The sequence below is a fragment of the Cygnus olor genome, chromosome 11 (assembly GCF_009769625.2).
Source record: "Cygnus olor isolate bCygOlo1 chromosome 11, bCygOlo1.pri.v2, whole genome shotgun sequence".
Classification (NCBI taxonomy): Eukaryota; Metazoa; Chordata; class Aves; order Anseriformes; family Anatidae; genus Cygnus; species Cygnus olor.
Window position 1 is genome coordinate 7,048,088 of NC_049179.1, and position 11,921 is coordinate 7,060,008.

Here is an 11,921-nt window from a genome sequence, read left to right on the forward strand (position 1 = left end):
ATCGAACTGTTCAAGTTGTATTATGGCTTTGCATTGCTAACAAAAACAGTGCCCTGATAGGCAACACCCCAAAGCTCAGAAGGAATCAAATACCCCAAAATGTAAAAAGATCAAATAAACCCTGGGGAGGAGAGAAAGGGGAGAAAGGGAACAAAACTCCTTTCCTTCCAGCATTACACTCAGACTTAGTCCTGAGTCTGACTAATGAAGCTGAATAAGTACTTAGTTCAAAGTTCTCATATGAGAGAAGAAAATTGTCAAAGAAAAGCTGAAGTTACATTATTTACCAGAGAAACACAGGCAAAGTCCAGCCGTCCCTCCCAAGCTTAAACTCTGCCTTTGAATTAGGTCTGCAAGTCTGCTGCTGCTGTCAGCTGAAGGAGCAAGTCATCCCCTAGCAGGCAGGTCTATCATCAAACCTCTGTAAGGAGACTTTCTCAGAAATTAGTCATTTTTAAAAAGCATTAGAAACAGCTCAATTCTCTTTCAGCTGACCAGAGACAAAGAATTTTCGTCTTCAAATACCTGACTAGATGAACTGGAAACTTATTTTCCTATTACAGGAAGGGAGGGCTTTCTCCAAGGACTTAACTCCTTCCCTGCAAGATGATGGATGAGACTTTACAACCACCTGTCTTTGATGCCAGAAAATACGCTATGCCCATTCACCTGGAGAAGAGGAGATTCAGGAGAGATTTCATAATTGCATATAATGGGATGATGGGCAGCGATAAAGAGGACGCTGCTCACAGCAGCAGTCAGGGGATTCAGTCTCCAGAGGCCCCTTTCCACCTCAGCTGATCGGTCATTCTGCATCCCTGTCACAGGGCAGGTAGATACACACTGCAGTGTGACTGTGAGTGAACCTCTGAACTGTTCTCTTCTGTATATCTCAGCCTCTTTCTTCATGTGGGTATACGTGCGAAGAAACCTTAAGTCCCAAGGACTAAAATTGTGATGGTGGATGAGTGGTCAGCCTGAAGCAGAAGCATTTGACTTCCTATGGGGAACTCCGTACAACGTGGGAGAAGTAGGAAGAAATGGCTCCTTTGTAAGTCATTTTGGCATGCAACGACCATTTAAAAAGGCTTCATGTCATTTACAGCAATCTTAATTCTTCCTTGAAGTCACACTTTTTAATTTCACATCTCCCCACTACCTTTTTATTTTTGCTTATAGTCAGTTTGGCCTGATTCAGGGATACAAGTGACAGTGCATCACCTCCTGCTGCACAAACATGTATTACTACATTTAATTCTCTCCTTTAGCACAAAGGAATTATTACTACATTTGATTTTAATCAGCTTCTGGGAATATACTCAGCCATTCCCCTGTGCAAGTTGTGCTTTGTACGAGAATTCTGTTTTAAACATCTCACATGAGATGGATCAAGGACTAGCAGTGAGTATTTCTGACCACTCGTCATCACAGTTAACATCCTTTGGGCTTTTTCTGCTATACCAAGGAAGAAAATCCTTCCTGGGGTGGTAAAGCCTGAAAGAGAATCAAATGATTAGGTGGCCAAGCAATACCACAACCTCCCATGAATAGGCTCATGATTTGCAGGCAGTTAAACTCCTGCCAGAATAGGGCAGGGGGAGGATCTACTAGAAATCCTTTTGAAAGATCCTTAAAGCTGTCGATTTTGGCAGATGCAATGCCCTATTTCTACAGCCTCACAATCAACTCTGAAAAAAAAACAACCCTTCCTTTTCTGTGCCCCAGGCCTGTGTGGACTGCTCCCCCATTAAGGCTTATCTACCTTTCACATAATGAAGCCTGCAGCTTAATCAAGTGAGGCAGCAACAGGCCTGGATTTCCAAGACTGAGCTTCTGTCTCCTTGCACTTGCACAGCTGCAGTTTCTACAAGTTTGTTCCACCCAGTCCCCAGTTCACCACAGCCAAAAAAAAAGAAGGGGGGGGGGGACCCTTCAAGCATGCAGAAGCTCTGTACCTTTGTGATTCTCGTGACATTGAAGCAAGCACTTCAGCCACTCACCATTTGCTGCTACAATATGGAGAAAGACTATCCTAATTTTACCATAGTGCCTTGAACAAGGTACATAACAAGTCATTAGCTGAAGCAGGAATTCAACCCAAAGATCCAAAGCTATCTTTTACCCATTCAGCACTGATATCCTATCCGCCTCAGTTGAAGAAACGATGCAATAGCTGAATTACTGAGGGTCATAGCTCCAGGGTACGTTCCTGACCAAAACATAATTACCTGGCAACTTCATCCTGGCAGCTGCAAAATCAACCACGGAAAAGAAAGGTAAATGAAGATATTAATGGTGCTACAGCGATCACCCTCTCCATAGTGACGCAAGGCAGGAGCCACCTGACTGCTTAATGTTGACAATATAGGTCTGTGAGAGAAAGAGCCAAGCCTGCAAGCAATGACTTTTAGCTCGTGCTCAGCAGAAGCTGATCTTGTTATCCTCAAAGCATGGAAAACTGCTAATGCCTGCTTTGGGAATACAAATTCTCCCCCCCACTTCCTAGGAGAATGGCTGTTTCCTAAACAAACCTTTCTCTCCCTCCCCAAACACAGGGCACATTAAACCTTCCTTTCTGTAAATGAGTGCTGTTTAAACGGTCTATTTAACTAATGTAATACCTAGGAGCTGTGAGAGTTCAGCACCTACTGTGTGCACATGCCACCTATGTGCTTGGGGACCAGAGGGAGTGAAAAACAACCCTCCCACCCCCTCAAAGCCATATACCAAACAGCTTGGACTTGATAACTGCTTGATGCTTTATCCTAAAGGCAAACTAGCTCTTCTCTCCCCTCCTCCACCTTCACAGGCAGAAGATCTGCTCTACAGCCACCTTTGAATATAGCACCAAATGCCTTACAGAGCTTAAAGTGTTAAGTAAAATAAGTTACAACAGCATGAGAGCAATACCAAACAACGTAGTGCTTTGAAGTACTCTTTAACAAAAAGAACCAAAGCTTTATTCAGTACAAAACTTCCAGTATACAAAATAACTGTTTGAAGTATTACAAGGACAACATGCTCGTTAAAGACAATTCCCGTTCTCCTAAGGTGTAATCCCGTTTCATACTGCACCCTTTGTTTGTGGCTTTCATCCTCACAGAGAGGCTGTGAAGCTCTTCTTCTTTAACGCCATCAAAAAAGAAGTCCTCATTGAAGATGGGATTCCTGCTTCTCTTTATAACAGTGCTTCTCTGCTTCTGCGTTTTCCCTGGTACCAGGGAGAAGGTGATGCAACAGTTTATGTTTTTGGGGTCTACAGAGTCATCATATAAACCTTCTGCACTGATCAGGCGGATCCGCAGCCTTTCGTTTTCTGAGCAGTATTCAGCTGACAGCCTCAGCATGCCTCCCTTGTCCATTACCACTGTGCTCTCTCCCAACAGTCTCTCCCGGCTGTGGGTAAAGTCCAGGGGAAAGATGGGAGAACAGGACATGCTAAAGCTCCGCGTGGCAAGCAGCCCCTCTGAGGCCCGCCTGATGGCACTGGGGCTGTTATCAGTGGAGCTACTCTCCTCTGTAGACAGAGAGTTGTTCCTGGCCATGCCGGATTTGTTCTTGGCTTTCAGTGCTCGGCAGAGCAATCCCTCTTGGCTTCGTGTCTTGACCAAGGAGCAGGGTTTGGGAGGCGATCTGCTGAGAAGTGGGGAACTGAAAGGAGAGGAGTCACTGGAGGAGGCAGTATCGCTGTCACAGGCACTTTGCCTGTGCAGGGAGAGGTGCTTAGGAGGCAGCCTTACAGAAGCAAAGCTGATAGCAATAGGATTAGACATATTCCCTTTGTCACTGAAAGTGTTAGCTCTGGATCGAGGCAGCATCAGGCCGGGCAGAGCACCGCATGTGTCGCCATGGAAGATCGACTCCTTTCTCCTGGTGTGGGGACTCTCCAGCAACGTACAGAAGCCATAGGAAGTGGGGGCTCTGGGGAAGTGAGGCAGGGAGAGTGCCGCTTGGGACTGTGGGTCTGAGTTGGTGCTTTCTTCCTCCAGGGTTGGGATCTCTTCAGCACTTTCCACCTGGATGAGATGGGGCAAAGAGGAGCTGGAGCTGCAGTCAGAGGAATTAAGATCTGTGTCCTCCGAACCGTGGCACTGGCGGGAGCCAGGGCCCTTTCCAGGAACAGAGGTGGCCAGCCTGGGGGGGATGCAGAATTCTGGGATTCTGTCCGGGGTGAGCACATTGGGAAAAGCAGCAGCCCCCAGGTGGCCTTTTTCTAGCACGTTTTGGCCAGGGGGCAGTCCCAGGAAGGCAGGGCAAGGGAGGCTTCTGTTTTCATGGGATGCTCTGATCTTTTCCAAGAACCACATCGCTGTAGCCAGCCTGGACGTCCTCGGTGGGGAAAAGCCGAAAGCACAAATCCACCTGCAGACACAGAAACACGAAAGTACGTGAACACCTTTCTCGGATGCACAACAGCAAAGGGGGCAGCAGGGATACCGCGAGCGGCAGGACCGGCACCGGCGCAACCCGCAGAGCGGCAGCAAGCGGATCGCGCCGAGAGGTCGAAACGAAGCCACTCGAGAGACCCCACGGCAGCGAGCCCTGTCTGAGAGCAGGGCAGAGCTCTGCACGTACCTTGCCGAGGGAAGCCGCGCCCCGCAGCCCTCTCCTGCCGCTGCCGCTTCCCCGCACCGGCCGCCGGCCCTTTTCTAGCGGCGCCGGGCGCCTCCCACCGCGCCACCGGCGGAGGGAGGGAAGGAGGGAGAGGGGGCGGCAGCCCCAGCTCTAGCTCCAGCCTCAGCTCCAGCCTCAGCCCCAGCCCGGCCCCGCTTCGCGCTCCCGGAGGTAGCCAAACCCGGCCCCGGAGCCAGCATCACAGCGCGGGGCCCCTCGTCCTTGCCCTACCGCCGGCGTCCAGAGGTATTAACTAACAAACCCGGGACAAAGGCGGGATTGTCTCTCTGCTCCTTTTCTTCTCGAGTCCTGGCGGGTGTCCAGCGTGAGAACAGTAGGAAGAGTGGATTGCAGTTTTGCAAGCTCAGTTGAAAAGAACTTGGTCTCTTTTCTGCATCTGGATATGTGCCCGCCTCTCCTTGTTATCTACAAAGAACATGAGACGACCAAGCCCTGACCCAGTGTCCTATCACTGATGCTGAGCAGCAGCAGAAGTGGGCATGCACATGAAATGAGGAGAAAGACGAGGCAAAGGAATGCTCTGGCAAGTCACCTTGAAATGGAATATCTCCAAAGTGCAGGCACACGTGACCCTTAACAGACACTGCACAGAGCAGGTGGGATCCATGAACTTTACCAACACAGCTCTGCAGTGCAGCAGGGCACAAACGGGCCTCTGCAAACTCTTTGTGATTTCTCTGCAAGCTGCTAATAGAAACCTTAACAGCAAAACCAAAACAACCTGCCAGAGAGGTTAGCCGAATACTCAGTGGAAGCTGTATGCCTGTAACACACTGACAGTAGACAATTTTGTCTTTCCTTTTCTCCCTGAAGAGCTGAAGTTCATGTTTACTCAGTGCTTGGAATAGACTGGATATGCTCAGAGGAAACAAATCTAGTGGGTTTCAGGGGCAGGGAACATTTTGAACCTGCTGAAAGGTTTAGATAGGAACACACACATTCTGGGGCTGAGCCTTGCCTCTCCTGCTTGTTTTACAATTAAACTTCACTTTTATAATAGTCCTCTAGGGGTTTAAATGAGGGGGAAAAAAATCTGCCATGCTTTGTAAAAGAGTTGAGGACACCCCAAAATGTCCTAATAATGTTTCAATTATTAGTGCTTCTGCAGTTTACTTCGGTGGGCTTGCTTGTTGTGAGTGTGGTTCAAATAATCTGACTGAACTGAGAGGCTTAGAGGGGGGCTGGCCCTTTCCCCAGCTAATGGGACTTTTTGGTGGCATGGGAGGAGAAGACAGGGGGATGGCTCCTTCAGGAAGCAGAGCTGTGGGGCGCACGCTGGAACTGTTTCAGACCAGGCAATATGGTCCTATACATGTCACACCTTACATGTAGTTTCTGCAACGTGAGCCTCTTCCCAATGTGCACACCTCTGCTTTTAATAACAACAAAAGATTGGCTTCTAAAAATGGAGAAAAATTAAGGAATTAGGGATTTTTAGTAGGAACATTATTACTTCCAGTGATGGTTCACACATGTTCTCCTGATACGGCAAGTACAGCAACTAGCATCAGGCAGCAGTGACAGAAAGTAGCCACCCTGTTTTAGGTACTTACTTTCCACTTAGTCTCTTGAGGCTTCCTGTACAGCCAGTGGAAAATCCCTCGGGTTTCCCTGAATCCCCCCTTCCCCTAAGGCCTGCACATTACAGCCATTTGCCAGATGGCTGGCGTGCTGGGAGCTCAGCAGCACTGGAGTACTTGTACATCCCCCCTGGAAAGAGGCACTCAAACGGATGATTAGCTCTTTAGCTTCCTGCGTTCAAAAGCTTCTCCTTTCCTTGATTAGTTTCAGACCGTAATTAAAAACCGCTGCCAACGAGGCTTCCTGTTGCTATAGCAAATTTCTGCAGCGAGCCACTTTGAAACCGGAAGGGATCTAGCTGGGGGCACGGCTTTACCTCAGCTCCCGTCCCGGTCCCTGCTGACACGCGGGGTCCGGCCGGGGGCTGCACGAGCCGTGACGGGGGGTCTCCCTCCCGAGAAGTTTGGGGTCCGCCGGCTCCGTGCCCGCCCTGAGCCCAGCGAGGGACCGGCCCCGAGCCCCCCCTGGTGGCCGCGCCGCCTCGGCCTTCCCTTCTGCCTGTCCCAGCTCCTTCAGTGGGCTGATTCGGGACTTGGCTTACCCCTGGTTGCAGTCTGCTGTAAGCAACAGCAATGTGCTGCTTATTTATTAAAAAAAAAAAAAGTGCCCGTATACCCTCCCACACACAAACTACCCACCCTCTCCTATTTCTGTCAGGGGAGGAGAACAACATTACCCTACAAGGCCTGTGCAGTGCAGCTGTTTCGGTAGAAGATAACTGCTGGAGTAACGATGGAAATTCAGAACTGCTTTCCCAGTCTTCATCTCTGGCAGTGATCAGTTCCAAGGGCTGGGTCCTTGCAGTGCGAGGGGGTCACAGGGGGAGCGACAGGAGGCCTCGTGCAGCAGATGGGCAGCAGGGATGGGGAGTTCCCCTCACAGGGGCTCAGCACGGCCACCTCCCTCACAGCCCTGTGGAGGGACTGAGGGTGGGCTCCCTGTAGAAGGCATCAGAGCCCGTGGAAAGGTGAACTTGGTCACCACTCAGGCTCTGTCCTTCCTGCTCAACATGTCCAGTCAAGATGAGTGGGAAGAGAAAGAAAAACTTCTGCTCCGCTGTAAATAGGGAATGTGCAAGGCAGGCATAGATAAGGGAACACAAAATCTGACATTCTTAAAGCAGGAGAAATGGCTTAGTGCATTATATTACCTCACATGATATATGCAAAACTTCCCCAGGCTTCTGTGAGAATAAATAGCCCTGTTCAGTTTCATTTTCCTAAAGAGAACAGCAATCATCCAGCTGTAGTTTCCTGAAAAAAGCCTCAACAGACTGAGAGGCACTTACGTTTTTTTCAGAGATCAATATTGTGAGCAAATATTTAGCGCATTGATTCATTCCTGTCATTTTGACATAGGTGAAAGATAGCTACTAGCAGTCCGCTCACCATTTCCAGCTTAGATCAAGTCACTTTGCATAGCTTAGATGCAATAGCAATATTGCATAGCAATGCAATGTAGTTACAGAGGTCCAGCAAATTTCATCTGAAAACTTTATCTTTCTTCTGTTATTTAGTATCTTGGAACAGCTGGTATTTTACCTCATCAGCAAAGAACGATTCCCATGCAGTTTTCTAAGATGTGTCTGTGCTCCTCTGAATGCTTGAATGAAACAACGGATGACTGCATGCTGCTTGGCAGCAAGAGCATATGAGTGGCAGGGCCTTCAGGCACATAGGGACTTTATGCAAAGTATCTCAAGTGCCTAGGATAATTCTCCTCCTGAGAGGCAAATCTGCTAGGTTGAACTGAAGAATTCTTTCTTTGTCGCATACTAGATGGTCCTGTGATGAGAAGCTAACACTTGCCATGCAGAATCCAAGGAGATTTTGCTGCCCCTAGTTCCACTGCCACTGAACTTGGTCTGAAATACAGTACTACTTAGGAATCTAACCACATGTGGCTTTAAATGCTTTCCATGTTTAAAATGGAAATACACTGAATTCCAGGCAGTACCTACTTCATATTTATTTCAAATCTGAAAACATTTTCATTGTTTTGTATACATTTTATTTCTGTTCCCTGCATACATTCCAGGATTTAAGTCTGCATAAGACAAAACAGTTTCTAGGTTGAAACACTTCAGATAAAAACATGGTGTCCAAGTCCATTAAAATTCAGATGCTAACTATGGAAAAGCCAATCATCAAAACAAGTCAAGGAAATATTTTCCTTCACAACAATTTGTCTTTGGTGCCCAAGAATAGGTGAGCTGCTCTAGTCTGTTTTCTCTCTCACACATTTTAACATGAAGGTAGAGTAACTTTCACTAATTGCAATTTCCGTGCTCAGCTGTGTAAAGGAACTCTCAAAGCAGGCATGAATATGTATAAAGCTGGGAGGAAAAAAAAGATAATAGCTCTAATGAAAAGGGGAATTAAGTTGGTCTTGCATTTTCTGTGTTCAAGCAGCCTACCAGTAATGACTAACATCCTTTCTGAAATTGCTTGTGTTCTTTAAAGCTTAAATTGGAAACATTTTATTCCATTCTCCCAAACACCAATGGAAGTTTGACTACAAACATGCACCAGTAAATAATATTGATTTCTGATTAGTCTTGATTACATTGGTGCTAGCATATGAATATTTAGCACTGATTTTACCTGAAATGATAAAGAATACTCAACACAACTCCAAAGTACACCCACATCACTTGTCAACGGTCAATAATTGTACCCATCAGAAACCTTTTGCCTAGATTTTAATCTATTTGTGAAGCACAGAAAACAATATACTATCTTACTGTGGAAATTTAGTTTCCATAACCATCACTGACAAGAGGGGACACTTCTGACATAGAAGAAGTTCTACCATAGGAAAAGAGCTGGTCACAGAGAAAGGCAAATCGCTGGCTTTGCTTGCATTGACTGAATACCTGAAAGTAGCTGGATGTGAAAATTAATTCTCTATTATCATTGCCCTTGCCCTCAGAAAAGATTTAAAAGCTTTCATTTAAATTAACACATCATTTATTAAAGTGCCTACAGGCAATAAAGCCTGTGGAGCAGGCTGACTTTTGATGGTAAATCATTTTTTTCAGTATTCCCTATGTCTCTACAAAGTCATACCACCATATTGAAACTAACAAGATGAGCACATTTTGAATACACATTCTTTTCTGAGTGAGTCATCTACCTCTTACAACAAGGAGATGAGATACTACATCTGAATTCCTTTAAAATATAAAGAAAGAGATGGCTTGAGGTTTGTAGAGAACACACAGAGAAAGCATTATAAATATGTAGCAACTTTATAGACTTTAAACAGGAACTAAAAATTTTATACCAACCATTCAATGAACTGGAACATACTTATACAAAGTAGAAGGTTATCAGACTTGTCTTCTGTCCAATGAAAGTAAAAATTATGTATCCTGGGAAAAGCTCTGTGAAACATTCCTGGTGAAAGCTGAAAACATTGAATATTCTAGTAAAACACCAATAAAAAAAAATAAAGTCAGCCTTGAGTATACCAATATTGCTGAGGGAAAAAAATCTATAACTCTGCAACTGTCTTGGGATCTACAGAACTATTTAGATTCAAAAATGGATATTTGTTGTCTGAGTCTGATTGATAAAGTTAAATTATTTTTTATTGTTTCTATGACAATATATTTCCTTGAATTAATAAGATGTTTCTCTGCTTTCTGTTCAGCTGTAGTTACAGTGCTGTGGCCAACACAGTACTAATGAGCAGCCCAACAGCCCAGAGTACTGTTACACACAAAGATCACTTCGGACATTAATGGAAAAACAGATGCATCTTTTCGTGGCGGTAGCATATAGAGAGCTCAAGACTGCCAATAACTTTGTCAGGTAGACTTGCAACGCCATAGGGAAGGATGGAACTGGAAAATGTTTTAAAGGCTATCAGCATCATGAAAATATATCACACAATAGGTACTTCATTATTTACACTTCTCATGCCTGTAGTGAAACAAGCTTCACTGCTCAATTCAGCCAGTTACCTGGAAAAGCAAGCTTCTGCGCACAGACGACGAGGATAAAATTCAATAGCAGAGCATAATGGATTTCCTAGCACCATCAGAGGGTTTGACAGGCACCCAATCAGCCTGTGCAGTTTAGGTACACTGATGAAAGGATCCTAAAAGCAGCTGGAACTAGTTTGAGAATAGAAGAAGATAGGGCACAGAGAGAGATTATTTAATTGAGAGAATGATGGGCAGGATGACTCAGCTTGTTCTGCTTGCTTATAAAAAAATAAAAAAAAAAAAAAAGGACTTTGAGCTCTATTGCACTTGGAAATAGGAGAAGTGTGCAACTTCAGATGTGGCTTGGTAAATTGGTGCTCTATTTATTTGACAAGGACTGAGGGACTCCAGAGGAGACCAGTAGTGCCCCTGTATCTGAGGCCACCATTCTGAAGGGTGACACAAGAGTATCTGATACTTCTCCCAGGAATTATATTGTCAGTATGGTTAAAGGATGTCTGATCGGGAAAAGCAGGCACAACTGCAGAGAATGGAAATTGAAGATCTTCTAGAAAAAAGTAATCCACAGATTACTCTGTAGGTGCCCCCAATTCTCCATTCCTGAAACCATGACAGTTGCAGAGCTGGGTGGATTGGCCATACATTCGGGCTCACAGGTCCTGGAACACCAAAGCCACTGAGGAACAGGAGATGACAATGATGTGTTGTCAAGAGAGACAGGGCATGCTAGAATATGCTACAGCTCATCTTGTAGTAGTGACAATTTAACATCAGTAGCTGGAATTAATGAGCACAAGTAAGTCACATTCCACTGTAGTGGTCTGGGATGTAGAGGCTTACCTTAAAAACAGTGGTGAGGCAACACTGCCATCCCTGCCTGGGCCTTCTGTCAACCAAATTCACCAGGCTTGATCTGTCTATTTCATGGCTGCCAGGCACAGATACCTAGTATCAGTGGGAAAGCTCATCCTATCCTGTAGGCCACCCCATCTGCAATGTTGTATATTCGGATGACTGCAAAGTGACAGCAACTCTGAACATGACAGAAGAGCTTTCCTTCCCGAGACCTAGATTCCTTGTCTTGCATTGACTTGACCTTTGGATTGTTTTTTCCCCTTAGTACAAATATCTAGCCTGGCTTCAAGGCAGGCTTCTCTCTCCACTAGGAAGGGTGAATGCTTCTAAGGATTTCCTGAAAAAAGTCCCCCAAACTGGTCATCTCTTTTCACAGTAGTGTGTTCTGTTACAGTAGTAATGACCACCATTCATTTCATGACTTCGAAGACCTATTATGCTGTGGCTTGTACCTGGATATACCACAGCTCATGACATCGGAGAGTTATAACTCACATTTCCTTCAGAGTAAAAAATAAAATAAAGTCAGGCAGTCCAACTTTATCTAATAATTCTTCATTTCAGATTCCCTTCTTGGAAACAAAATCATAAAATATCCAAGCACTTCATGCAGCTGTCTCTGTCCTGGTAACCTTGACAGAAAAACATTGCCTGCACTTTGGCCCAAAGCTTACCATGAAATAACACTAAGTTAATTCTCATGTATTCTAAAAGAATTTATTGCACTTAAAGGCTATACTGACACCTGTAAGGCAAATAACACATTCAGCAAAACTGTTCTCTGTATCCTCTTTGTGCTCTAAACAAACTTAAGGGTGAAAGAATAAACATATTTATTCTGAATTTTAGACTTAGTAACACAAGATTCCAACAAACTTAGTAAAACTTTAGTAAGAAG

General features: G+C 45.3%; 1 protein-coding gene and 1 long non-coding RNA gene across 4 annotated transcripts in view; one reads left to right on the forward strand and one right to left on the reverse strand.

Moving 5' to 3' along the window:
- Positions 1–2,952, forward strand: part of LOC121075896 — a 35,002-nt gene extending 32,050 nt beyond the window's left edge. For both annotated transcript variants that reach the window (XR_005823222.1, XR_005823223.1), the window contains one exon: positions 564–2,952. This is a non-coding gene — a long non-coding RNA (uncharacterized LOC121075896). The remainder of the gene's footprint in view (positions 1–563) is intronic.
- On the reverse strand, positions 2,942–6,001 carry LOC121075895 (C2 calcium-dependent domain-containing protein 4C-like). 2 transcript variants are annotated; one of them, XM_040569632.1, is made up of 2 exons: positions 4,576–4,853; positions 2,942–4,362 (listed from the first exon to the last, which is right to left on the reverse strand). In XM_040569632.1, the coding sequence occupies exon 2, from the start codon at positions 4,305–4,307 to the stop codon at positions 3,006–3,008; it is 1,302 nt and encodes a 433-aa protein (XP_040425566.1). In that variant the 5' UTR covers positions 4,308–4,362; positions 4,576–4,853; the 3' UTR covers positions 2,942–3,005. The 2 variants fall into 2 exon arrangements, with proteins under 2 accessions (XP_040425566.1, XP_040425567.1); XM_040569633.1 differs by lacking the exon at positions 4,576–4,853 and adding an exon at positions 4,877–6,001 and having other exon boundaries at positions 3,006–4,362.
- Positions 6,002–11,921: the final 5,920 nt, after the last annotated feature.

Coding starts and splice junctions, on each gene's coding strand:
- LOC121075895 (XM_040569632.1), bottom strand. CDS start 4,307: ATGTGGTTCTTGGAAAAGATCAGAGCATCCCATGAAAACAGAAGCCTC.